Source organism: Haemorhous mexicanus, chromosome 8, assembly GCF_027477595.1.
Source record: "Haemorhous mexicanus isolate bHaeMex1 chromosome 8, bHaeMex1.pri, whole genome shotgun sequence".
In the NCBI taxonomy this organism is placed as follows: domain Eukaryota; kingdom Metazoa; phylum Chordata; class Aves; order Passeriformes; family Fringillidae; genus Haemorhous; species Haemorhous mexicanus.
This window is the reverse complement of record NC_082348.1, coordinates 9,717,904-9,744,640: the sequence shown is the minus strand read 5'-3', so window position 1 is coordinate 9,744,640 and position 26,737 is coordinate 9,717,904. Positions and strand designations below refer to the sequence as shown.

The 26,737-nt window shown below is 43.3% G+C and overlaps 1 protein-coding gene across 11 annotated transcripts in view; it reads left to right on the top strand.

Annotated features, from left to right (window-relative positions):
* The window catches only part of KALRN (kalirin RhoGEF kinase), a 481,244-nt gene that overhangs the window by 372,527 nt on the left and 81,980 nt on the right, over positions 1–26,737 (top strand). For 7 of the 11 annotated variants that reach the window (XM_059852696.1, XM_059852697.1, XM_059852699.1 and 4 more), the window contains exons 34-35: positions 12,966–12,995; positions 14,566–14,812. In XM_059852696.1, the coding sequence (XP_059708679.1) occupies positions 12,966–12,995; positions 14,566–14,812 (277 nt within the window). Of the gene's footprint in view, positions 1–1,058; positions 1,218–5,933; positions 6,057–12,965; positions 12,996–14,565; positions 14,813–26,737 lie in introns of those variants that run through there. The other 4 variants (XM_059852707.1, XM_059852706.1, XM_059852704.1 and 1 more) reach the window with 4 other exon arrangements.

Here is a 26,737-nt window from a genome sequence, read left to right as displayed (position 1 = left end):
TCTGATCATGGTAGGAACAAGAGGCAGGGGAATCAGTAGCCCTAGGGGATCCACAGGGACTGTTTCCACAGGGTTGAGTTTAGCATCAATCTCACTACTTAAACAAAGGGTGCCTTTGCATTGCTGCACAGGGTAGGAACCCTGCTGGGACCAGCATGGCAGAAAGGCTGGGGGGGTTGCACAGCTGTTGGGAAGTGTATTTTATTGCTCCCTGGAGATTGTTTGGGTTCATTTCCATATCCAGGACATGATCCTCTGTGAGGACTGCTGGGTTGTCCCTTGATGCTTTGAGAATAGTAATGATGATAATAAATAAAATTGTATCACCAAATTTGCTAACCTGATGTTCATGGCCACAATAGTCCATTGTTCTCCTGTTTGTGCTGAGCTGCAGATTTTGTAGCAAAAACCTAAGAAGCATTCAGGCAGCTGGGCCAGCCTTTCCACTGGGGTTATTTCATGTCAACTGCTGCAAATTAGACACCTATAAAATTTATAATGTGTGGGTGTCTTGTGCACAGAAATTTAGCTTCCTCAGTATTTACAGAACATAAAACAGTCCTCCTTGTTTAAGGCTAGGATGAACATTTCTGTCACATTAAGAAAGGCAACCTTATTTCATTCTGCAGCTGCTATTTAAATTCTAGAAGATCTTTTTTAATCCTAGGCAAAGTTCAAAAGAAGATTGTTCAAACATCTGCTAAATATTATGGGTCATGCCTGCTAGTAGAGGCAATAAATTATAGCCAAGAAGAGAATCAAATGTCTTAATAATGTTTTTAGTTCGTTACTTGAAGTTTGTCCTCTTTCTGTGTTATCTGTTCTCTTTTTGAGCATGGTAGTCAGCATGCCTACAAAGAAGGTTGTGCTGTGGGTGAGGTGGTTGGGATTGCAATGGGATGAGGGTGACACCCTCTAGTTTAAGTTAGGGGAAAAACAACAAACAAGTTGGTTTCTCTATTTCAGAGCAGAGGGAAATCTAAATCAATCACAGAAGCCCACACTCTGTGCTGTGTGCCAAAAACAAGATGGGTGGGTCTAGCAGAATATGGGAGAGAGGGCATTTCAATTTCCTCCAAAGAGGAGATAACAGATCAGCTTTCTAGTTTGTCATGGAAACCTTTTGTCAACCCAGTAACAATGACGTCAGGGTGGCAGTGGCACAGAGACTGGGTTAGTTAATGTAGCACACACCTGTTGAACTGCCAGAGGGAAAGGTATGTTGGCTTTTACATTTTCTGTCCCTGATTCTAAACAACTTTGGTGAAGGTTTAAAAAGTGTTATTTTCAAGTCCCAAGGTAATTTTTGTGGGCTGTAGCAAATTTTGACCATGAGCAGGTGGTGCTGGAGCTTTCACTCACTGAGAAATCCTGCTAAAAGGCATTTGCTCAAGCAGTGCCATTCATTCCCTCCTGGTTTGGGGATCCTTTTTGAGGGTGAGGAGAGCAGACTTGTACTTCAAAAGAACAGCACCAGATTCCTTCAGTGTTTTTGCTTTGCTTGGGAGTAAAGGCTCTGCTGGTGTTTACCAAAGGAGCTGTTTAGAAACATTTCTATAAAAAGAGAACCCCAAATTTACTATGCCAGATCTATAGCTTTAGATGTATAGCATTACACTGTAGCCCATTTTTGGAATGACCATTCTCCTGCCTGTTTCTCTGGTGGGTGCTGTGCTTTTATGTTTAGTGTGGTTGATTGGCTACTTTTTCTTTTGTAAAGAGAGATTAGGTCACTTTTTTGCTTCCTTCAGCATTGCCTGTGTGACTACCTTCCCAGTTTTAGTAATCAAAAAATGCTTTACCAATTCCTTAGAAATAAGCTTACTTCTTCTAATGAAAGAAGTATTTAAACAGGGAGAGCAGACCATCTTTTCTCCACTATTCACATTTACCAGCAAAATCATAGAAATTGTGTTTGCAGGAGACTTTGAATCAGTTAAAGTGTTGCCCTGTGTCAACAGCTGATGCAGGTTTTGTTACTATGGCTAGAACATGAATTTACATTAGTTGCATTTCTTATCTATGGTAACACATGATAATTCTCCTAAAGTGTGCCCTTGTTATTGCTAACAAGTATGCATGATACAGAATATTTCCTATTATATAGCTTGAGAGAGGAGAAGCAGACCTGTTATAGGGATGATGAGTCAAATTATATCGGGTTGCAAAGCAGAATTAGGGCTGAGAAAAAGAATGGCATAAAATGACATAAAGTGATCAGAAAAGGAAATGCAGTCAACCAGTTGTACAATTAGAACCCAGCTGTATGTAATGGTGCCAGTGAGTGGTGGCAAGGAACTGTCTGGGATTATAATTGTCCAAATAGGCAATATTGATGACCCATGGTATCTTAATGGAGATGGATGATGTCAAATGGCTGTCAAATTTCAAGGAGGTAGAAAAACTAAAACTGGGCAATAAACAGTGTTTTCTGTAGAAGATGAAATTGTCCTTCATATGAAAGAAATAAGGTTTAGCTACATTAGTATTGTTGCCATTGTGGTGCGTGTAAATTCTCTGGAGATATCTGTGAAGAACTATAATTCTCTTTGGCTTCAGTTTGGAAAATGTTGTACATTCATCTATATTTTTTCTTTACACTCATTACTGGTGATTTCAGCCTAACAGAAAGGTATTTCATGTGATCTAAAGTCTCTGTAGTATCATTCAATTTTATTTGTGACTTTCTCACTGGAAGGCTAGAAAAAGGTATTACAGACATTTTGAAATAAGAATCTTCCTATGTTCTCACTCCTTCTGATGGATTGCCTGACCCCCAGGGAAGGGGCCAGTCTCAGACACTGGCATGTCTTCTGGTGCCACCTCTCAGCCTCTTGCAGGAGGAGCAGCAGGAGCAGGGCAGTGGGAAAGGCTGTCCTTGGGGAGCCCAGGACCCTCTCAGCTCGGGAAGGGAGGAAGGAGATTGTTGCTGCTGCAGCTGGGCAGGGCAGTGCTGTGCCAGTGACCAAACCCCTCTGTCTGCCTGCCAAGAGTGTGCCTGCCTCTGAATCCTGGGTCCCCTGAGTTTTCTCCCTGTTTTCTGCAGGGCCTTTTCAGACTCTTTTCAAACTCTCTTTGTTTTTTCTTTTCCCATGCCTCAATGGTGCATATTACTGACAAAAATACCTTTGATACAGGAGAGAGGCAAATTCATTTATCTGCACCTTGGATCAATCCAGGCATTAGTTATGATACAGTGCAGAGCAGTGTGATAAAGGGTCCCTTTTTTGCTGGAGGGACAGAAAAGGACCCAGAAAGAAGAGGAGGAAGCAGTGCAGGCTAAGTACATGCCCTTAACAGGGTCACTGCTTACTAAGGCCTTGTGAATTCTGAGAAGGAAAGATGATTTACATTGGGTTTTCATGGTTTTCTTGCAGAAATTTGTCATTGGAAGAGCCGCCACCTCATAACCATATTGTTAGGTGTGGTGATGCAACAATAAATTCCTATTTCATGCAGTAAAGGCTAATTCATTCTCTTCTACTTCAAGCCTCTATTCCCTCCACTTAGGACTCATTCTGGCAAACAGAGCATTTCAGCAGTTTCTTCTTTGGAATGGGTGGGGATTCATGAGGTTTGAACACACAGCTCTGCTACTGTATTGCCTGCAATAGAGGAAATTGCTTACTTATTATTTATCTTTCTTATTTTATGAAAGGAAACAGATGTTTATGACAAAAGTCTTCCAGCAGAGATGAAGTAATACTGAATTCATAGAACAGAATTTGTTAAGGGAGTGTAATTCTGTGACTGAAAAAGGAAATATTCAGCTGAGGAAGTGCTCTATTGGCTATTCAGGTTAAGTAGGTGGGGTAATACCATGTTAATGGCTACAGGCACAAGCATGGCAGGCAGGCTGTCAATGTAAGAGTGATAAGAAGTGGAGTTAAAGCAAGAGCAACAAAGGTTAAGAGGTTTTTTTCCTTAATTTTAAGATTCCCCAGTATGCAGCTTGAGAACCTGATCTCAAAGTGATTTAAAGTTGTGTAAGGGAATTGCTCAGTTTCATTACAAGGTTGTTTATCAGCCTGGCTGATTATCACTATGGCTATTCACCACTTTCCTTTGCCTAGCCCCAGGTCCCTGTGTTGCTGTCCACCCTCCATCACTGCAGTCCAGTGCTCCCACAGCCCTGGTCCTTGCCAGTGCCTCTGTCCCTCCATGCATGGGCTCCTCTTGGCCATCCCTCCTGAACCTAGGATGCCACAAAATCCCTTACTATTCAATCTGAAATAAACTAATTCAGAGCCACTGTCAAATGCAATGGATTCACTGTCTTTCTGAGAGAGAATTTCTAATAGTTTATCTTTTTTCCCAGTTACTAGCAAATAATTAAATGTGGTTCCCCCAAGTACATATCTTTATATCTGCCAATTAAGGATAAGATGGAGATTTAGTCGAGGATTTGCAAAATAAACCCAAAGGAAGCAGTGTCCAATTTACACTGAATTTCACTGACTTCAGGCTCTGTCCCTTCCCAGCAGCAGCTCTGTGACTGAGCTGCCCTGGATGTGTCCTCCCCATGGTTTGGCACACACTGGATATGCTATTGACAGACATTAGGTGTACTTGGATCTCAGGCTGAAGATGTTACACTCACCTACCAAAATCTTTTGTTTCTCCTGGACACTCTTGCATTACACACTGTCAAATACCCTGAGGATGTTTTAAGCTCGGGTCATATCACCTTCCTCTGCATGCACTGAGCACAAAAAGAGAAATGGGGTTTTAGGGAAGAAAAGAGCACATGTATAAGTGTTGTGGATTAACACAGATCTCTCTCTATGAAAATTGAGGTTTCCATATTGGCTGAATTGAGTGTAGGAAGAACAGAAATGAATGTATTCATCCGGGAACAATTTACAAGTAACAGTGATTGCACAAGCCAGAGCATTTTATTGGAAGTGTCTTCAGGGAAAGAAATTAAGCAGGGGCTGGGAATTTGCTTATCAATAGACCTTATTATTCTGCTCAACCTTTGATAAATGAACCTAGCAAGTTCTTTCAGATTCCTCTCAATATTATACTTGTTTGTGCTGAATTTCATTGATTCATATTTAGCTCTCCCTGATAATATGACATGACAGAGAATGTAAACGACAGAGTCAATGAGCATTTCTATTCAGTTGAAACAAAGCAAGTGAGATCAACTATCAAACTCTTTGGATTTACATTCTTTGAAATAGAATTTATTACCTTGTTAGAAACTAAAACAAAACACGTACTTTAAAAAAAAAAAAAGTATTCAACCATTTATTGTTATTGGAGTTAAAAAAGAAAATTTCATGGAAGGAGTGTCCTTTGAGCATGCTTCAGTCAACTCTGTCAAACAGACTGGCCAAAAATTACAAAATTCAAAACCTGCAGCTGCTGGTTCCTTTGGGAGTCACATTACAGTAGTACAAGCAACAGTCTCTCATTTTAGGAGGGAAGCATATGACTGCAGCCAAAGGCCTTTCAATGCTATTTTAGGTAAGCTGATCTTTATAAAGGCCATTGTAATCTCTGGTGCTGCTCAGGTTTTAGGCAATATTTTCATTTCATAATACTGTTTCTGTGTCCACTGAAACATCTGCTTTGACGTGCCAGGCTCGATCGTGCACGCTGTTACATCACTTGGCAAATGAGGTCACCTCAAGTAAATGGCAGTATTATGGAAAAGGGAGTGAAAACCCCAGGGTTTAACTGTTGGGACCCATCATTGGCTGAAGATCCTGCAGCAATGCTGGAAAGGCTCAGGGGGTGCAGTGGACAAGGCAAGCAGTAGGGAGGACTCAAACTCAAGTGATCATCTCTCCCAAGTTCTTTTTTCCTCAGTGCCAAACAGCATCTGAGGGTATTGCTATGCAGCAGTTTTGCAAACTCTCCCACTCACAGTTGTCTTTGCTTCAAGCAGAGTTCACCCCTGCAGTCTATCTGCAGCAGCAGTGGCCTGGTTTTATGTGATGATGAATGGGAAGATTGAGCTGAAGCAGATCATCAGAATGCCCTCAGCCATCACACATTCTTTCAGCCTGAAGCCTGTCTGGCACCCAGCGCCTTCTATCAGTCATTTGGTAACATCCATGGTTTTTCTAGTGTGTACTACATCCCTCTGAAAATTCACTGTCTTCAGTGTGACACTTGCAAGGGGAAAAGGGGCAGGAAAATATGCCAGCCAGAGCCAGGTCTTTAGTGGCCTGGAGATGAACACCACTCACTGTCACCATTCCCCACAATGTGTTTTCTGTATTCACATCTACATTCCCCTTTATGTTCTAGTAAACCAACCTAGTACTGAAAATCATGCAAAGCAGCTTGTCCAAATCCACCTTTGAATCAATTTTGGGCCTAAGGCCCTGATTTATAGTAATGGGACCTAGGGACCAATAATAAGAAAAAAAAATAGCAGCTATTAAATCTGTAAAGAGGAAATGACTTGGAAACAGAGAGGGATGCCAAGCTGGTCTCTCCAGCAATGGCAGAGGGGAGTCAGGCTTACAGGACCATATGGCTTAGACATAGTTTAAATAATCTCCTCCAATTAAAAACAAAACCCGTTTTATGTCAAACATCTGTTCTGTGAATGCATCAATTTAGGCAAAAAGAACATCAGAGGATATTGTAAATACTTTGTCATGGTTATGGTTTCTCTATGCAGATCCCCACCCATTTTGAGGGGGTTAATATCCCTGAAGGAGGGGTGCTGTGGTTTCCTGTGATGCTACCAGGCATGAGGGCAGGCTTTTGTGTTTCTGTGTGCTGGGCTCCCCATCCCTGCTGCCTTCAGATATCCAGCATTCATTGCAGGGGAGGGGGGATGTTTTAGGAGAGTCCAGAGCACCTGGGACAGCTCAGTGAAGGTCAGCAGAGGGTCTGCTGGACATGGCTGTCCCTGGAGAGGATATCTGTCAAATGTAATCAGTCTTATTTGTGTCTAAACCACAGTGGTACTTGGTTACTAAATCCTGATTCCTGCATGCTGGCAGAGGTGAGGAAGGGAATATAAGATTATCCATTTTCTACCTTCAAGCCCTCACTTCTTATAGCAGGACCAGGAAAACATAGCTTTGAAGCAATCCACAACTTCTTGTCTTGGAAGTGTCTACTTTTTACTTGACAGGGGGAGGGAGATCTCTTGGGTATGATTGAAATGATATCACTTTTCATAAGACCATTAGAAGTATAACTGTGCAGACAGAAATGTACCCATTTAAAAATAATTATCCAGATTATAAAGGAAATATAATCTGGGGATATACACATTAAGCAAATCTGGTCTAGTGTACAAAGTGAGATTTACTTTGTTCTAAAGCATTCTTCGGTGGCCTTATTGTGCTTTTTTTTTTTTTTTTTTCTGTTGTATCATTTGTTTCCTTCCCAAGAGAGCCATCTGAGATTTTTTCCTCTGGTTATTGTGAACCCTTGTTCACAGTTCTTCAGGTAACTGTTTCCTTTTGGTGTAATTGAAAAGCTGAGGTGGTTAATTAAGGACCTAATTATTTCCTGATGTTGATATCGGGGAATCTGTAGGTTCCTTGCAGAGACACAAATAGTGGGGATCATACTTAGCTGGGAGCACTGTGGAAGAAAGAAGGTTTCTGGAAGATTTTTTTGGTCTTCCTTCTCAAAATTCTGCTCAGGGCAGAATGCCCCACTCAGATAAAGACAGATGTTCATGTAACCCACCTTTTGCACGGGCTCATTTTCTAATCCCTTTTGTTTCTAAAGCTTCCATCAGACTCAAATCCTCCTTTTCCCCCAGTACCACGTCTGTGATGCCAGCAGCTGGGTTTCTATTTTAAACTCATCAGCTGTGAAAGAAGACTTTTTACTGTGCACACTTGTCTCTGCTGCTTAAACCTGGAGGTGTTTCCCAAAGTTCCTGACCAGAATACATGATCAGGTTTTGTGTACTTGCTAGGAGTGTCCCAGAAGTTGGTGTCTGATGAATCATCTGTGACTGGAACTCTTGATCCCTTGTTCAAAATGGTGCCAAACATGAAAGAAAGCAGCTAGTCAGTTCCCTGATTTCAGTCTACTCTTGCATTTTTCTTAACCCTGCGTTGCTTTAGAACATCTTGTGGCTGCAAAAGACAGCAGGTAGGGCTTACCTTGGAGGGTTTCAGCCATCTGCCTTGCTCAGCCTCCAAAACCAAAGGGTTTTGGAGCCAGATGTGCTGGCTGTGTGTCACTGAGGAACACAAATGATATCTGCTCCATTTTGTGCTTCTCAAGGGAAGGGAAAAGAATGGAATTTGGGTACCAGCTCTCTGAGCCAAATGCCATGAGGAAACCCTCAGATCAAACACAGGCATGCTCTGGTTCAATTTGTTGCGTGAAACAAAGTGGATCTGGTTGTCTTTATCTTCAAAAGCATTTTTTATAGCTAGAAACGCTGTTTCATTTGGATCAACTTTAGTCTTACTTTCTGGAAAAAAGGCTCCAGAAATAATTCAGACAGCTCCATTCAAGCTGTTCTGCAGATGTCAGCATGTGCCAGAGTCCAAAATCCAGCAGAGTCAGGATATGGCCGTCTAGTAGGAACTCCAGCAAGAGATGCTGGAAAGGTATGTGCTATTTGAGACCATAACACCAGATTTCCTTTCCTTTAGCATATTTATATGTCCCACATGCCACTTGTCTATTCTTCCTGCTGTGGAACAACTTGCTGTGCTTATATTTATAATGCTGCACACCCAGATGCCTCTGTTATCTCCTTGTTGAGAGGAGCAAAGATGGTACATTTGGCCCATTGGACACCACCATTATCCCAGCCATGTGTTTGATTAATTGCCTAAATATAAACAGACCTTCCCTTGAAGCTCTGATCCTCTCTGTTCAGTCAGACAAAGCAGAAAGAGTGGGAAGCACCAACTCCATCTTCATGAAAGATGGGTAGAGGGGACTGAGGACTGAGAAGGACCCAGATGAGTCAGGCATTTTCCACTGAATTTTCAACTCAGAGCTGTTCAGTCCAGAGCAATGCTACTGACTGTAGCAGGTCATTCCTGGTTAGCCCATAGCTCCTGAAATACAGGCTGTCTCCACAGAAACAGCCCTGAACTACCTGGCATCAGGCTGGATGCAACAAAGCATCCACCAGCATTGCCAGAGCTCAGCATCCTTTAGAGCTGAGAGGCTTCAGAGTGAGAAACATGGGTGACTCAGAGTTCACACTCCAAACAGAGCCTGTTAAAGAGTAAAAAAACTAAAGCAATTCTCTAGCCCTGAGATTCCTCAAAGGCTTTTTCTGAATTTGATCTCTCACTCTCTAACCAGTAAAAAGAAAAAGAAAAGAAAATCTCTATGAAATTACAGAAATTTTCACAATGAACTCCGTGGGGGATAAGATTTCTCATGTCCATCCCCCAGCTAAATTGACAGCTCCTGGATTTATTTTAGTGCAGACAGAACCAACATCTAAGTGGTTTTATTCACTTTTTTTAATCTCTTGATAAGAATGCAAATCCCATTCTTGCTCCTACTGCCTCTCTCACCCTCTTGAAATAGGCTGTTTATGGTGACTAGATGCTTCTATTCAAAACTGGCTTTCATCCAGAACCAGACAGGCAGAAAGCCTAAAAGCAACAGAAAACAGCAATTTATATTAGGCCATAGTGCTGCAGCACACAAAATGCTTTGTTTAAAGTAGCCGAGCTCTGTGTCCTCTTGAACAGATGTAAATAACCAGCTCGTGTGGGTTTCCACAGCAGAGTTGGCATATTTCAAAACAATTACACAGACTTCAGACACCCACCTCCAAATACCTGCTCCCCCTGTTGGAAAGCAAACCATGCCTACTTCACTTTCACCTGGAGTGGATTTAGTACTACTTAAGATCTATTTTAGGGATTTATTTGAGGGCAGGAAGGACAGCCTGTGACCTGGTAGGTGTTTTCCATCTGCACTTTGATGATGAATTTGCCTCTGGTGCTCAGCCTTGCTTCCTCTGGCTGCTGCTTTGTGGCTGAAAATGAAGCAGGTGCACAGTGACCATGCACACACACTGTGACTCAGGATGGACAATCCCATGGTCACCCTGCCTGCTGGTCACTGGAGCTGGGCTGGCTCCTGCTCTTGGAGCAGCCTGGACAGCCCCACAGCAGGAGGTGACCGTGCCTGGGATCATTTTGGTTGTTTGTATTTCACTCTCCTGCAGCCGACAGCACTGGGGTGGGTGCTCCCAGGAGCAGGAAGGCTCTGTGGGTGACAGAGCTCATTCCCCAGAGTCAGTGTCTGCCATAAACTGCTCCCATCAATGCTCTGAGGTTTGTGAGCAGCATCCTGCAGCAGAGAGGGGAGTTCCTGAGGGCTGTGCCTGGGTCCATGCCCACACTGGTGAATGGGCAGGGCTCCCCTCTAGCTCAGATTTGATCACTAGATTAAAATAATCTGATGAAAGTATTTACACACTGGATGCACAGTGATGTTTTTAGCCCAGGAACTCGTGGAGGCAGAGGATGGGAAATGGTTTGCTGATGGCAGGCACTGTGGAGACAGGCTGGGGCTCCTGCCAGCTTCTCTCAGGACATACAGCCACTCCAGACAGCTTGGGGCCCTCTTGCTTCCTCATTACATTTTGCTATTTGCTTCTACCATTTCCTTTTCTTCCTGATTTTAAGGCTGTTGCTTGCTGTGTAATTTGTTAGATCCGTCCCTGTGTCAGATCTTTCAGTTATGCCTTGTGCTCTGCAAAGGCATGTTGCATTGTTATTTTTACTTTAATGTGTCTCATTGTGCCATATACAGATTAGATGCTGTCTGGGCTCTAAATGTATCCAGTCAGTGGCTTTAATGGTGGTTTTAATCACAGGAATAAGAAAAGTGAACATTTTATGTTAAAATGTGAAGCCATTTACCTGTGAATTTCAACCCCAAGGGCATTCTCTATTTTCTTTCCAAAACAAATGCAATATGTGTGAGAAACCAGCAGTCCATCTGTATTCCTATTTCCACGCTCCAGCATAGAGGGAAGCATGATATACTTCTCTGAAGTTGGAAAATTGTTCTCTAAAAACAAATTAAGTAACTAACTAACAGCTTGAGTGATCACTTTGCAGGTGAAATAATTTCTGTCATTGGGAATCAGATGTATTTGCATTATTCCTCAGTGGCTTACAAGTTGTATGTATAATAGTATAACATTAGTTTTCCAGAGAGATTACTTTGCTGTGGGTTAATTTAGTAAGAAAATGTTCTTTGTGGTGTGGTGATATGTAAGACATGGAACAGGCCTGGGAAATACTTGGAAGCCCTTGGGCAACAGGAAGGGTTCTGTTCTTTAGAGCTGGCACCTAAAAATGATCTGTTCCTTTTCTGTTCTTTGGAAATGGCACCTAAAAATGATCTATGGGCCCTCCCTGATCTAACTGCTTATACCTACCACCTGCACCTACCTGTAAAAGGGAAACTGCTTAATTCCACCTGCCAAAGGGGAGCTCTTTCCCTGGAAATGTGTTAATTTAGCACTGGCTCCAGCCAGTCAGTTGGAGCATGTGGAAGCCCTGGTCCACATTTCCATGCAGTGGATCCTGGAGCAGCAGTTGATATCAATTCATTTGCCTTCAGGGATATTCAGGCCTCCAGGGAGCTGAGGGAAGCAAGCTCCCTCCCTCACACACCAAGGGTATGGTCTGAAGTTGGGAGGGCAAGAATCTTGTCTGCTGAGGCAGAACTTGATCACACCAGGTGCCCAGGAGCTCCTCCAGGGGATGATCACTTCCTGTTCTCATTATATTAAATTGCTGTTATAATGAACCAAAGAAAACAGGCACACAGAGCTGGAAGGTACCTGAGGCTCATGGAGCACACCTGCCTCCTCTGGGACATTTACAGGTGTTGCCCAAATTGAAGCACCTGTTTGTGTCCCAGCTGTTTAGTTCTTTTGGAAAGGGTGACAAGGCCTGCCATAAACTGATGTTTGGTCAGCTGCCCCTCAGCCCCCAGAGAGGAGGGCAGGCAGCTGCTTAGGGCAGCACTTCCCAGGCTGATGCTCCCTGGGAAGTGCCTTGTTTGTCCCAGACTTTCCCAGGTGTCCTCTTGACCAGGCCCTTTTCCCTGGAATATTCCCAGCCTGTTTCACCTTTCCTGCTTAAGCAATAAAAATGACTTCTTTTTCAAAATTCAATCTGAACCATTTAAAGGCAATTTTTTTAATATTCTGGAACATCCTCTGCCCATATCATTGAGAGCAATGAGTCTGGGGATGCTGTCTGAACCAGCTCCTTCATGCCCAGGCACTGCACCTCACCTCGTTCTTAGATAAGCACCTCGGAGATAAGCAAGAGTTAATTCTTTAAAGCAAATTCAGTTGCTGTGTGGTGGTGAACACGGACACCTAGTGGTGCTCAGGGACAGGGCATGAATGCTCTAAACAGCTCTGGGGGAGAGAAGCTGATAGAGCAGAGTATTTGTTCACATTTTCCCCTAAAAGAAGGAGAGATTTTATTATTTTCAGAAAAGATATTGTAGATAGCATAATTTCTGGGACAGAAAGTTTGCTTAGCATGGAATAGTGGAAGAATTAGGAGAAATCCATCACCTTTGGTAAGATATGTCTGTATATTTAGCAAGAAGTAATCAGTTTTTTTCTTCCTGTCTTAAATATCCCACACCATTCCCAAACATGTACTATATTGTGTCAGGAAGAGTTTCTACTCTTCAAATTAGTCCATAGCAAAGAAACCTCAGCAAATATTATAGCAGTATCTCTTTCTTACCATCCCTGTGGATGTCTGTTCTCCAGTTATGGGGAGATTGTCAGCATGATGAGTGGTGGGTTTGCTGATAAGCTGTCCAAGTAGGTGCTACACTGACCTCCTGTGCACTTCCATCAGTGCACTGAGCTCTGTCTGCCAGGATTAATGCCAGCACTTTGTCTGAAAGGCCTCAAACAGCTGCCATGGTTTGTTTTGTCTGTTTGTTTCTATTTACTTACAAATAATCTTTCAGAGAAATATTTCCTTCTTCTTCCCCAAATCTAGCATTTCGTCTACGGCAGAGACACAGGACAGGTGAGAACCAGTCCTTGTCCACTGACCCCTTTCTGTAACTGTGAATATCACCCTGTGAGTGGGATTTCTTTCACATCTGCATTGGACACAAAAACCTCTGTGCCACTGAGTGGGGAGACAGGCTGTTCCCAGGGGAGTGTGTTTGGGGGCTCTTTGGGCTGAGAGAAGGGATTCTGAGATTGTACCAGCTCAAGGGTGAACTCTCTAGAGAGGCATGTGCTCTCCTCAAGGGCTCCCCCATTCAAGCTGAGAAGGAGCCCCCAGTTTTTACTGATTCCACAGTTACTGCGCATCTGTCAAGGTTTCTTCCAATTCAGTTGGGTTTACAAGTAATTTATTTAAAATTATTGTATAATATCCTTGGTTTTAGCTTCATATCCTAAGAAAATAAACTTTATAGTATTATACTTGTTTACTACCCTCATCTTAACAACTTTTGAATCAAATCAGTGAACTAATTTCTGTCGAAATTTCTATCAAATTTGACACTGGAAAAAGGACCCCAAAGATGCCTGCATACCTCAGGGAAGCATGCAGCACACAGGACAAAGAAAGAGGGTCCCTAACAATAGGCAGGCAGCAAGAAATCCACATTGCAGAGCATTAAGAAAGATTCCTCAGGCCAGAAAAACTTAGATTCATTCTCACACCTTTTTAGACATGCAGGGATCCAACCCTGAGATCTGATTCCATTAAAGAAACCCCAAGCTTTGTTAAGAACAAAACTGTACAATCACTTATTTATGTGCACACAAGTGCTCATATTCCCAGTCCCTGGCTATACAGAGACTGTGATTACACAGACCACTGTTGTCCTTCAAGAGTCACAGCCCAGGGTGTGAGGCTGAAGGAAAGCAGCAGTTCCAGCACTCAGTACGGAAGTAAAATGTTACATTTATTCCTAGGTACAAATCCTGAAAGTCAGCATATAATCAATCACTCTGTGTTTATATATTTACACCTCTGGGTTCCATCAGAGAGCATGGGAGGAGCTTTTCTGGACTGCCCCATCAGGATTTTACTCTCCCAAGAGGTCCCTAGAGCAGCTTTGGGAAGATGAGGGTACGTTTCTTGTCTTCCAAGAAAAGAGAAGCTGTTTCCTCACTGCACTGGTGGCCAGTGGGAATGTGCCTCACTTATGCTGTAGAGGGATGAGCTGGAATTTGTCACACCATGAAGCACAGCACTGAGACATCCTGGGCTATTGCCAAGCTGGAAAGTGACCCCTGAAAATTAAAGCAACAAAAAAAACCCCCAGGGTTTCTTATGGACACTCACAGCTAGAAGATTCACAGCTCAAAAACTCCCCCACAGCTAGCATTCAAAAGGTTACTGGGTGGGTAGCTTTGGTGTCTCACTTCAGCTCAGCAAAATCAATAAGAAGTAAAGGAAACCAGGGGCACAACGTGTTGAACTTTGACAAAACAAATTATTAACTTGGCTTCTAACAACACAAATCCTGTCTTTGCCAGTGTAAATATGATGCACAGATGATTGCTTTCATCCTACCCTCGCTAACGTCTATTCCTTTTCTTTTTTTTTTTTTCTTTTCCCTGTTGAACCTGGGCAGTTGTCTGGAGGGTGTGAACTAACTGTGGTGCTCCAGGACTTTACAGCGGGCCACAGCAGCGAGCTGAGCATTCAGGTGGGGCAGACAGTGGAGCTGCTGGAGAGGCCCAGCGAGAGGCCAGGCTGGTGTCTGGTGCGGACCACGGAGCGGAGCCCGCCGCAGGAGGGTCTGGTCCCCAGCAGCGCTCTCTGCATCTCCCATTCCCGCAGCAGTGTGGAGATGGATTGCTTCTTCCCCTCAGGAAAAGGTAGGCAACAGCCCGGCTGGTTTGAGATTGTTTTTGGGTTTTCCCTTTTGTATCATGTAAGTGCAAAGCTGCTTGGGCTGCTCCTGCAGTCAGTGGGTAAAAGGCTGTTCAGTCCTTGGTGAGTTTTGTTCCCAGGTCCCTGTGAACAGGCACAGCACCAGCCTGACTCCATGTCCATGAATCAGTGTTTGTACATGTGCGTCTTCTGCTATGTGGTAATCATTGTCTTGAGATTCTGGATAAAAATAAGACTTTTAAACAACAGAGGGACTGTTTTCAGTGCCTAAAGGCCTAGAATGAGGGAAAGCCATGCTGTCTGTACACCCAGGATGCCCCAAATTGTGGATATGTTATTTTATGATTGCCATAGTGCACACTAGTTCATGTTCTTTAGTATATCCTTGTCTGTAAATGCAAAGAGGCCACCAGTGAGTACTGGTACACTCTGCTACCTCGTGAACTGGAGACATTGTGTGTAATGGCACAGTACAATGGGGAAAGAATCCTTAACAATCAATGTGGAACAAAACACATCTCTGGTATTATCCTGAGAGCTTGGGCTTCACTCACAACAAATGGTGAATACTGTTTGTCTCTGTGGTGTCTGTGGCCTCTTTGGTTGATGTTCTGTTCTGAGCAACGTGTGTCCCACATACAGCATCCATGCAACCAGGCTTAGGAGATGCTCCAGTCTGATAGACCAGGATTGGTTCAGGTCAGTGTGGCCAGAGCAGGTCTTCTTTTGGCTATGGCCCCACTTCTGGCCAGGCACAACACAAGTAATGTCCAGGGAGGAAAGGTTCCTATCATCCCACTCCCAACTGGAAGCCAGCAACCTGAACTGTCTTTTAAATTCTTTTTCCACTCAGCATTAAGAGAAATAAAATATGATCCATTGTTGCTTGAGCAAGTTAGGCTTGGTGGTTTTGTTTGTTTGGAGAAAAAGCACTGAAATTGAGCTGTAGTTTGTCCTCACTCCCTGCCTGCACTCCCGCTGCGGAGGCTGGGAGTGGGACACACGCCCAGGACAGAGCACTGCTGTAGGGCCAGAGTCTGCTCTCAGACTTTTCCTGCAAGAGGATCTGATCCAAACCCAGGGCACAAGAGCTCAAATCCTTCAGATTTGATCCCCTCTGCTGTCAGCTCTGTCTGCAGTGTGAGCTCCAAACTCCTCATGCACTTCTCAGACCCTGTGGCCCTCAGCTGAGAAGTGCTGCAGTTGCCTGCATGCAAATTATCTGTGACAACAGAAAGGTAAAGCTGAAAACCAGCCTGGTCTGCATAAGAGCAGTCACTGGCTGGCATGACTCACAGGAAGCTGGGGACGTGTCTGCTGTGTGCATGGTCCAGCAGCTGGGCTGGTGTCTCTGCTCAAGGGCACTGTGAAACACCAGCCAAACCTCATTTGAGACTGTCAGGTTGTAGAGCTTTTCCTTAAATGAAATAAAACTTCAACATTGCAAGAGTAGGCTGTGAAAAGGGAAGCAGGGATGAAGACAGGGTGGTGCAGAGGCTGAAGGCTGCCAGGGGACATGGAGACTCTGCTTTTGGCATGATTGTGAGCTTCAGGGCACAACTGCACCATGGGCAGGGCAGGATGGGCACGGTGCTGGGCTGTGCCTGGTGGAGCAGCGCCCACTGATAGCTGGAAGCCACCAGGCTGTGCCAGCAGAGAACCAAGGCTTTGCTGGCACACTCTGCCTTGCCTGCCTGTGGGCAGGTTTTCTCACCTAACTCTCTGCCACTGCTCCCGGGCTGGAGCTGCCTCTTGGCCCAGCATCTCTGAGCAAGTGAGTCTGGGGCAGGCTGGCTCCAGCCATGTGTTCATGGCCTTTATTTCCTTTACATCTCTGTCCCCCTTGGCCTCAGTTTTCTTCCTGCACATACCAAAGCTGTATCAGGGAGCCTCAGAATTAATGGGATCTCCAGAAGTGCAGCTAGAAATAATAAAAATAACCACTCAGTCCACAATTTTGGCCAGTGTACAGCAAATAGGCTCTGTGTCTAATCAGTTCTCCCTCTATTAGGAAAACAGGAAATTGTTTAAACTGAAAGAACAGATGCTGGGAATAAAGAAAGAGGGGTAAGCTTACAGAGGAAAATGCAGTAGCTGCTGAAAGAGCCTGCTGGTCTCATGAGGTGCTGTAAAGATTAGCATGACAAATGGTTTCTAACTATTCAGCGTTGTGCCCTTCTCTACTTCCAGTAGCTTTAGGCACTGGTTGCATGCAGAATCCCTTGGTCCAGGCTTCCGCAATTTCTTGCCTTTCTCTACAACCCAGAATAAAACCTAGCACATCTTAGATCAACATTAATGATGCTCCTGGTCTGCTTCAAGTATGTAAACATACACAGTTGCAGAAAAGCAGGTTAATAGCTGAATTTTGCTTGCAATTACCAAGGCACATAATTCTTTGCTTTTACAAGCACAAGTAATTTTAAGAACAGAAAGTACCTGTACTCAAAACTTAACATTTCTAATAATAGTATTTACCATCTATTTTAGAAATATACAGAGTTTTGCCAAGTATCAAAACATAGTTACATCTTCATTGGCAGAAATGGCAAATAACTCTGTTTAGTCCTATTATAAGTAATGGTGGAGGATAAATGTAAATCATGGCTCATAGAAGCTACCTATTGCCCTTAAAATGAAAGATTAAAGAAAGTAATATGTCAGCCAACATCTGAATAAATGAAGGCTTGAATGATTTGGTGATGATGATCCTCATCAAGCCTTTCTGAACAGTCTAACTGAAAGCCACTAGAAATGCAAAACCAAACTTCACAACTGAACACGTGCTCTGTCTGGCTCCCATTCTTTTACACTATTCCTTTGAAAATCAGTGGTGAATTAACATAAAATATTGCAAAACAAAAGACTTGGTGTGAATATAACAGAACACACCCAGAAGAGAACACTTCCTACCTTTTTCTTTTGTAATGAAATATCTGTACAGATCTCTCTTGTTGATGATTAAGAGTGCAGAGACTTTAAGGACTGGTCTCCCAGCCTTCCGTCTGACTCCTGGCTGTGTTCCTTTGGAGGATACACATTTGATTTTTTCATGACCTGACTGCAGCTCAGAGCACAAGTATCCTCCTGCCTGTCCTTCCTTTTTGATGATCTGACAGTGTTTGCAATTACCCCCTCTAAAAAGGCAAGCAGGTTTCTGGGATTAACCTTTTGCAAGTGATATACAGATGATTGAGTAAAAGGAATTTGTCTGCAGTCTCTGTTACTGGACTCCAGAATTTGCAGGATGGGGTTTTTTTCTGACTAGTATTCCTAGGAAGGAAAAAGAAAGATCTCTGGTACTAGAAATGAAGCTCTCTTTGAACTATCCCACATTAATATATACAGGAAAGCTGTGACTTTTATTTCTGTCTCTTTTATCCTATAATTGAGCTCTAAGGTATTAAGCTATAAATTTCAAATTGAGAGAGAAATCCAATTTAATGACCTACATTAAGCCCACTGAGTCAAGCATATTCCTGGTGGCAACCTGTTAACTTTGAGTGATTTCAAATTTGAATTTGGCCCATGAAAGAATTGGATGAAATCTTGGTCTTAAAAGTCATTGTCTGATGACCCTTTACACAGGCTTTTTTCTTGTAACATCAAGCACATGGGGTAACAAAGAGTAACAGAGGTTAGTTCTTGCAGTAATTTTAAGCAACCTCCATCACAAAAAGAAAAAGAGGATATTAAAAAAGAGATAAGGTTTCATGGCATTTGTTTTGGGTTGATGATACATGAGAGGAAGGTCCTGTTCAGGCCCCAAAGCAGATCCTGCCCACAGGACACTTGTGTCTGGTGCATATCTCTGGAGGAGATGAGGAATATATCTTTTAAGATGCTGTGCAAACATCTTGCTGTGCAGGCTGAAGTCCACTTAACAGTAGGGTGGCAGTGGTTGGTCCTTGTACCAGACCAAACTGAGAAATAGTTGGATTTTTTCCAGAGGAAGAGGAAACAAAGACCTTGCAAGGTGCATGTTAGCACGGTGACCATCTTGCCTGTCTTTCCCAGATGGGTCACTTTGCCCAGGAGTCACTGGCAGAGCACCAGGCTTTGGGCAGGAGGGATGAGAGTTTTGGTGCTGCACCAGTCACTGCTGTTCACGTGCTTGGGGGTCACCTACAGCCTGAGAGAGCCTGGTAGGTGCCTTGGAAGGCTGGGCTGGCACAGCAGGAAGCAGAATAAGGATATAACCAGGCTGGTGAGAAGAGTGGTATCAATCAAAGAGATCACATTTTGGTAATTTCTTCATGAGGGAAAGAGCAGGTCATTTAATGCATTGGTGTGCAAAGCTGGTGATGCTGATCCAGCTCTTGCTGTGTTTGAAAGACTCTTTCCTCCAGCTCCTGATCTCAGAAGAATCATCTGTGTAGGGAAAAGCATAATTGTTTCTTCCCACATCTCTGTTTTTTAAGAACATCCTGGGTTTTAGTGCAGGAAAGGAGTCTAGGCTGCTTTTGTTATATCCCTGTTCCTGTTGAGCTTTAAATTGTGATCTGCATTAGCTCAAGCATTCTCTCAGTTGTGTTTTAAACAATCTCTGCTGCGAACATATTCCATGGTAATGGCTGCTGATGTCCCAGGGGAGCTGTGTGAGGACAATTCAGAAGTTTTAGTGCGCTGCATCAAACCTTTATTTGTCCTTGTGGAGGCTGAGAAACTGGTTTTGGTTTTGAGAGTCTCAATGAAGAGGGGTCGATTAAAATGTTTGTAAGGCTCTGAACTAAAGGAAACATTTCATTAACAGTTGATTTAACTGGTACATAAGCTGGTCATGGGGTTCCTATTAAACAAACAATGTTCAGGCTCCCATTGTCAATATTAATATGCAATATTTAAATTTAAAAAAACCCAAACCCTCACTTCTGCTCCTGATACAGATCCAACAAGGGTGTTCAGAGTCAAAATTTTATAGTATAGGCTGTCTTTCAAGTGAGCTCACATGAACCCCTTCTGCTGGCATTAAGTGCCTCATGGCATCCTTGTTAAAAGTTCAAGACATGGCTTACATAGAAAAATCACTTCAGAAAATGTTCATTTTCATTCCTTTTCAGTTGCAATAGTCACTGTAACAAGTCAGTCACGAGTGTGGTGGCACATGGCAGCTCTCTGGGCTGGCACCAAGGTCTGCCACAGCCCAGCTCAGGGCTGCTGCTCTGCCTCAGTATCCAAGTATGGCTCCATGCAGCTGTGAAAGGAGCAGGAAAATAAAGATGAAAGAATTCAAAACCACTTTGCTATTTCAGTCACGTCACCCTTCGCCTTATTTTTTCTCTGCTGGCTTTCCCTCCTCTCATCAAACAAAGTCTGTCTGCCTTCACTTTGATGGCCCTTCACAGTTCTCCCCATCATCTTGCTCCTTTCTACCTCAGTGGGCAGTGTCTGCCACAGTGCTGGAGAGCTGCTGCTGCCTGACTCCCCTCCCTACTGCTGTACTTTGATCCCACACTTCTGTGCTTTCTCCTGCTTCACAATCACCCTGCAGAAGAACTCAGGCACCCGTAAAGTGTCCATCCTTGGAGTTATCCATGCTCGTACCTTCTCCTGGGCACAGTTATCTTGAAAGTCATAAAAAATGAACAAATATGTAGCAAGATGGGTGATGAGATGTGATTTTTGTTGTGTCTAAGGGGTAAGCCAAGCCAAGGCTGAGAGGATGAGCCATATCTGTGTATGGGTATTCCTGTCACTATGCCTGTAGCCCTACCAGGGCTTTTACCTGTCAGGTACATCAAGAAAACAAAACTAAACTGACAAATCCTTGGGATATACGTGTCCTCCCCTACAAGTCACAGACACAGCTCATATGCAGGCTGTGGGAGCCCTGCTTTCAAGGTGCAGATAGTGTGCAGGCTGTTCCATGGTTTGTGAATAGCCCTGTTTCACTGATGTGGTATTTCTGTTTCATTATTTTTTTATTTTCAGTATGGCATCACTAAATAGTAACACTTACATTCAGCCATGGGGACACACCAGGTACCAGTAGAGTCACTTATATTTATTGCTTCAACTTCTTTCAGCTACAGTTATCTAGTCAAAACAAAAGGCCTCCAGTACTCTACCTGGAACTTTATTTTTATGGAAAAGGACAATTTTGATGAATGCTTTGATAAAACAGGAAAGGCTATTTTGGGGGAAGTCGCTTTGCTTTTGTACAGTGGATTTTTATTATTTTAAACACAAGATTCTTTGTTTAAAAGAGAGAAGGCCTGCAAATTTTCTTGTTTACTTTGCTTTTGCTTCCCCTTCTGACAGGGGCTGGGTAAAATTTATCCACATAGTCGCTGTCAGCTTAACCCCAAATTTCACAGTACAGTGTCTATGCTGTTTTTATCACTGAAAAAAAGAGAAATAGAGGGAATTTAAAATGCTGTGGACCACTGAGACTCACCAAGAGCACCAAAGGGTTCAGTATTTGGTCTGCTAAGGAAACTGCAAGGAAACTCAGTCGTGGTATCCCTCTCTGTGTCAGGCTCAGGAGTGCAGTTCCTTGCACAGCCCCTGAGGAGGATCAGGGTCATAAATTCTCCTGGTTCTCCTGCCTGGTTTCCTAGTCTGCTTTCCTGGGGCCAGCCCATGTTTTTCAGGGCCAGGTTCAGCCAACCAAGATATATCCCTTTTGCTATCCTGCAGAGAAGTGAGAACTTCCCTCCCCAGCTGCAGCTCATGAAGGGGAGGTCCCAGCTGGCCCCTGGCTGCTCAGGTGATGGGTGAGTGGGTGGCCACAGCCCTCTCCTGGCCCCACAAGCCATCTGAGAGAGGATGGTCTGAGAGGACTTCAGCTGAGCATACATGCTGACAAACAAGACTGCATCAATCCTTTTTTTTCCCAGCTTGTTTTCAAACACATCCTGGAAAAGGAAACTTTAATTTTTATTGCTCACTTATTGATATCCCAGCTGCTGGGAAACCACAAAGACCAAAGACTGTTCTACTAAGTAAATATTAGACTTGTAATTAATTGAGATAGTTTTCTAGAGCAATGTGGGCTATGCAGCATCCCATTCAGCCTGGGGAAGAGCAGAGGCATCTTCCTGACTCTAAACCAGTCCCCAGCTCTTCAGCGATCCCAGCATGTGTCTGTTCATAGAATGGCAGAGCTCAGCCTTCCCTTGTGTTAGCAGGATCAGAGCAGAGAGAGGGGCCTTTGAAGCACCACAAGTGGTGCTCACAGGGGCTGAGCAGTGCTTGTTGTAGTGAGAAAAGACTCAGCTCTCCTGCTGTGGTACTCAGGGTCTAGAGATCATGTGATGGATTATCCAAAAAAAAGCAGGCAGTTCTGTTTGTACCATGAGGTTTTACACAGCTCTGACCCAAAGGGAGCAGCCAGAGCATCCCCACACCTCTGCCCCACCAGTGAAAAATGAGCACCCAGAAGGTATAAAAACAGCTCCTTGGGTAAAGTCTATTTCCTCTGTATTTTGTCAAGTGTCTTAAAATACAGTAGGGTGGGGGGGGAGGTGGCTGTGCAGCACTTGGCCCATGGAGCTGACAGGAAGGTCATCCTCAAAGATCAGCAGGAGCATGTGCATGACTTGTGTCTTGTGTTTCCTCTGAGCACAAACTAAATTTAGCATTTTCACAGATGGACATTGAACCATAATCCATCTAGGACTGCAGGGTGAAAAGTGGGATGGGAGCTGTTTGCCTGGGATTTTTGCTGTGTAACCAGCTTCAGTGAACCACCACTTATTGAGTTCCTCAGGGTTTTCTGCTTTGCTCAATATTGTGTAACTTACTGCCTGATCCTTTTCCCTGAAATTTTAAAAGTTTAAGCACGAAGGAAAAGTAAACTGCTAGTTCTGGGTTCAGACATCCCTACTAACTTAATGCCAAACTGTGGATGTACTTTCCAACAGCACCATCACAAAGATTGAACCTAGAATTACTGGTTCTTGCAAGAGTTGCAGTAAGACAAATACTAATGACTGATGATTTTGGGTTCCCCAAAAAGTTGCCTCCCCACTCTTTCAGCTTCCAGACAGTTAAAGGCATTAATCCTAAATGTGGTATTTGTACCCTGCAAGGTCTGTATACTGCTGGGCTGATCCTTCTGTTGCTAATCTTAAACAACTATTTTATGAGCATGTTTTGAAGTTAACTAGTTCTGCTAAAAATCCCGTTTCCCTGACTGGTCTGAGCTGGAAATAGGCAAACCGTGATGTAAAGCACATGTGTATTAAATAATGTATTTCCAATAACAGAAATTATGTTTCTGTGTATCTGCTTCAGCACACTGCACAGATTTGATATATTGATCCTGACACAAGAAGCCGGATTTTCCTGTCATATATGCAAGCATTTTGCCATAGCACTTTTTCCCAGGTTACACATTTTGCAAAAGAGCCTGAAACAATGTCAAATTTGCTTAGTTCAGATTAATCCCAAATTTCATAAAGTAGAGTTAATGTTATTGCAACTATGATGGTCTAAAAGTCTAGAACAGGAGGTCATTTACATAAATGCCAGTGTATCTTTTCCCATTCATATTAGCTGGTCTCATAAAGAATATTATTTCTTTATAAAAATGTCATCTTTAAGTCCAGAACTGTACTTTACTTTTCTTGAAGGCAGAGTCCATATTTGACTGCATTTTCCTTAAATCTGTTTAAATAAGTCTCTCACAATCTAGAACAGGAAAACAGATGTTAAACGATTCTTGTCCTTGAATGTCCTAAGTATTTATTAGAAGGTGCTACTTTACATTTGTATCATATATTCTTCATATGCATTGAACATTCATTGATTCTGCAGAACTGCAATGCAGTTGAATAAGTTGGGTTTTTTCTTCGCAGAGTTTGCAAAATGCAAATTAAATTTTCCACAGCATAGAGATAATTGCTTGCATATTGCAGGAAAGATTGGGATGGCCTCCAGCCTCACTATATGTGTGCCTTCCAAGAAAAACAGTAGTCATACACTATCCAACACTTCACAGATAAAGCAGCCCTGACTTCTCCTCAGCAAGACAATTTGCAGCTCATGAGTATTGGTGACTCCCGTTTTCATTAAGTGAACCTCAAGTTCCATTTTTCTCACTGATAACATTTGCCTGATGCCAAGTGACAGGTTTTTTAATTGCCCTTTGCTTTTTCAAGCCAAAAAGATTACAAGTTCAACAGTAGCAACCAGTGATCATATTTCAAGGGCATTTTTCTCTTTCCTAGACTAGGGAGGAATACCAAAATATTTGAAGTCAAGATACACTTCTAAAAGGTATTTTTAGGTCTTTGTACAGTTCAGTTTTACTTCTTTATTTTCTAGAGAAAATAAAGAGCTGGGTACAGTCTCAAAGAAGACTATTTTCTTTAGATTTCATGTATCTTCAGGATTTTAAGTTAATAGCTGCATTTTGCCAAGGAACATACATCCAGTTTCTTTGGAAATCTGTGGGAATTGCATTTAGCTACCAGAGAGCAGATTCTGGCTTTAAGAACCAAATAGCATTCTTCAGAAAAGCACCAAAGAACTTATTAACTCTGCAGGACTCCTACTCAGTGAAATAAGAACATTCTTCCTTTCACTGACTAGAAAAGTCAAATTAGGTTTCATGCAGAGTGAAGAATTGGGGTGCTCTTGGTGCCAATCTGACCTGTGAGAAACCTTAATGAAAAAAGCTTTGTGCATGGATGGCTGGTGAAGGTAGTTCAGGCTTTACACCCTGTAACTCTCATGGCCATTGCACATCTGTCCAGACAGATCTGCTGTGGTTGTGCTGTGCACACACAGTGCAGCTCCACAGGACAACTGCTGGGACACAGCCTTCACCTGGCAGCTCAACACATTCTGCAATGTTCAATCTGCTGCAGCTTTTCATTATTCCAAAGATGTGCCTTTCTGCACATAAAAATGCAAAAATGCTCATTCCTCTCCCATCAGCTTCTGATTGCCATCATAAAATGGGACATGCAGGCACAACAGAGACAGGGCTCAGCTCAGCAGCACCAGGGGCTGGTGCTTCTCTCAGCTAAGCAGAAGGTTGTCAGCCAGCTGGAAGTACCCATTTTGTCTCACACCAGGAGGCTGAACCTCCCTGAGCATGAGGAATGTGTCCTGTGCCTACCTGAGCAGCCAGGATCTAGCAGAGCAGTGGGATCCCCCAGACCAGCAGACAGCACAGCAGTGCAGGTGATACCACAGCCATACAGCTTGAGGCTTTTGCAGTGAAATCTGAGCAATGCTGACAGGAGAACGAAGGCAGATCAAGGAACCAATCTGGGCTAAAACAAAGCTTTTTTTCCGCACTAGGTTAATTTTAACCTGGATCCACTTGCAGGTCAGATTCACTGTGAGGCTGCACAAACATTTCTGTTGGCACAGGGGAAGCAGCAGGAAGGAGCAGGCACCTGGGAGAGACAGTAAAGGCACCAAAGGGATTTGGCAGGACTATTGGCTCTTGACAACTCAAAGTGCTCATGGAACTATCATGTAATGTGGAACTGTTACATGCCAAGAGACTGCCTGAACATAGGAATTAAAAAGTACTCCATGGCATCATGTACTGGTCCCTCTTGCAGAAAGACCTAGAGGATTTTCTGTCTTGTGGTGACTGGAAATTCCAGTGTGTAGAAATCCAGCTTTTGGCAATGTCTGATGGTACCAAGCAGAAGGGGAATTTCCAGAGTTTTCAGTGCTAGACTGGCATTCCCAGGAGCAGCATTTCAGAACTGAACATCAGCAGAAATCCTGTCTGTCAGAGAGCTAACATCCTCAAAATATCCTAACTGCTGGTACATGGACACCAAAGAACATGTGGAGCAGAGGTGCTCCACACTGAAAAAAGAAGGGTTGTTTTCTAGCCAGTCATTCCACCAGCTGATAAAAATAGCTTTAAAACTACTTTTTTTTTTCAATTCTCTGCACAGCAGGCTGCTTGTTATGTGTGCCCTTGTTATTTATACCCACCATAAGTTTCAATAGCAGCTTTACAGATTCTTTTATGCTTGTCTTAGATCTGGTGTTGTAAATCAGAAAGCTTTGCCATCTTAAACATTGCCTGGTAAGAACTCCTCTGCGTTCTTTTTACTTTAGAATAAAAGGGAAGTGGAAAATACACTTAATGCAGTAATTTGGCCCAAATAAATATAAGCTTTTACAATACTGACATTGAATTTTATTTTAATTTGAATGCAATTCCTCCAGATGGGAAAAAAAGAGAAAATTTCCCGCCCTAAGCAGCAAACTGTCTGTGCCAGTTTTTAAATTTTTCTTTTAGCTTGCCTTAAACCCCATTTGTGTTGGGTACTGGGTGGGGAAAGGAGATGAACAGAACTTGCAATTTTCTGCAGAACACGCCTCGCCCAGATTATCCCAGGAAAACAGTCTGAATGGTCTTCCGTTAAACAAACAAACCAAAACAGGTAACAACCTCCTCTAAAGAAAGAGAAATAGCATTTAAAGGAAAATCAGCTGTGGCTTCTACCATCCAAACAGAACAACCTCAGGCAAGTTGGGACAAGCAGGCTAGGAATATTTTTGTTACAGTTAGTTTGTAGTTGCTAGAACAACTCACCTTTGTCATGCCCCGGCGGGCGAGGCTCCTGTTTGTCTTGGGAAGCAGACTATGATGGGCTGAGAGAGGCTCCTGATTTCCCCACCGAGGGCCAACACAGTAAAACAGGAGCCAAACCATGTCCAAAAGGCAGCACTTTAATGCCTCTTGACTTCGGTCATTGGGTATTGCCGTAACTCCCAAAGATAGGTCTCTGTTCTAATGGAGATAAGTGCTTCAGGAAACCAACACAAACCTGCTTTAAATTTTTATTTCACTCTTTTCTGCTGAAGGGCTGGGGTTTATTCTGACCAGTAGCTCGTTCAGGATGTGCTCACCATCCAGCACAGCTCCCCAGCAGCCAATGGATACTGTACCAACACAGAGTGGTCTGTGGTTTCGCTTACGGGGC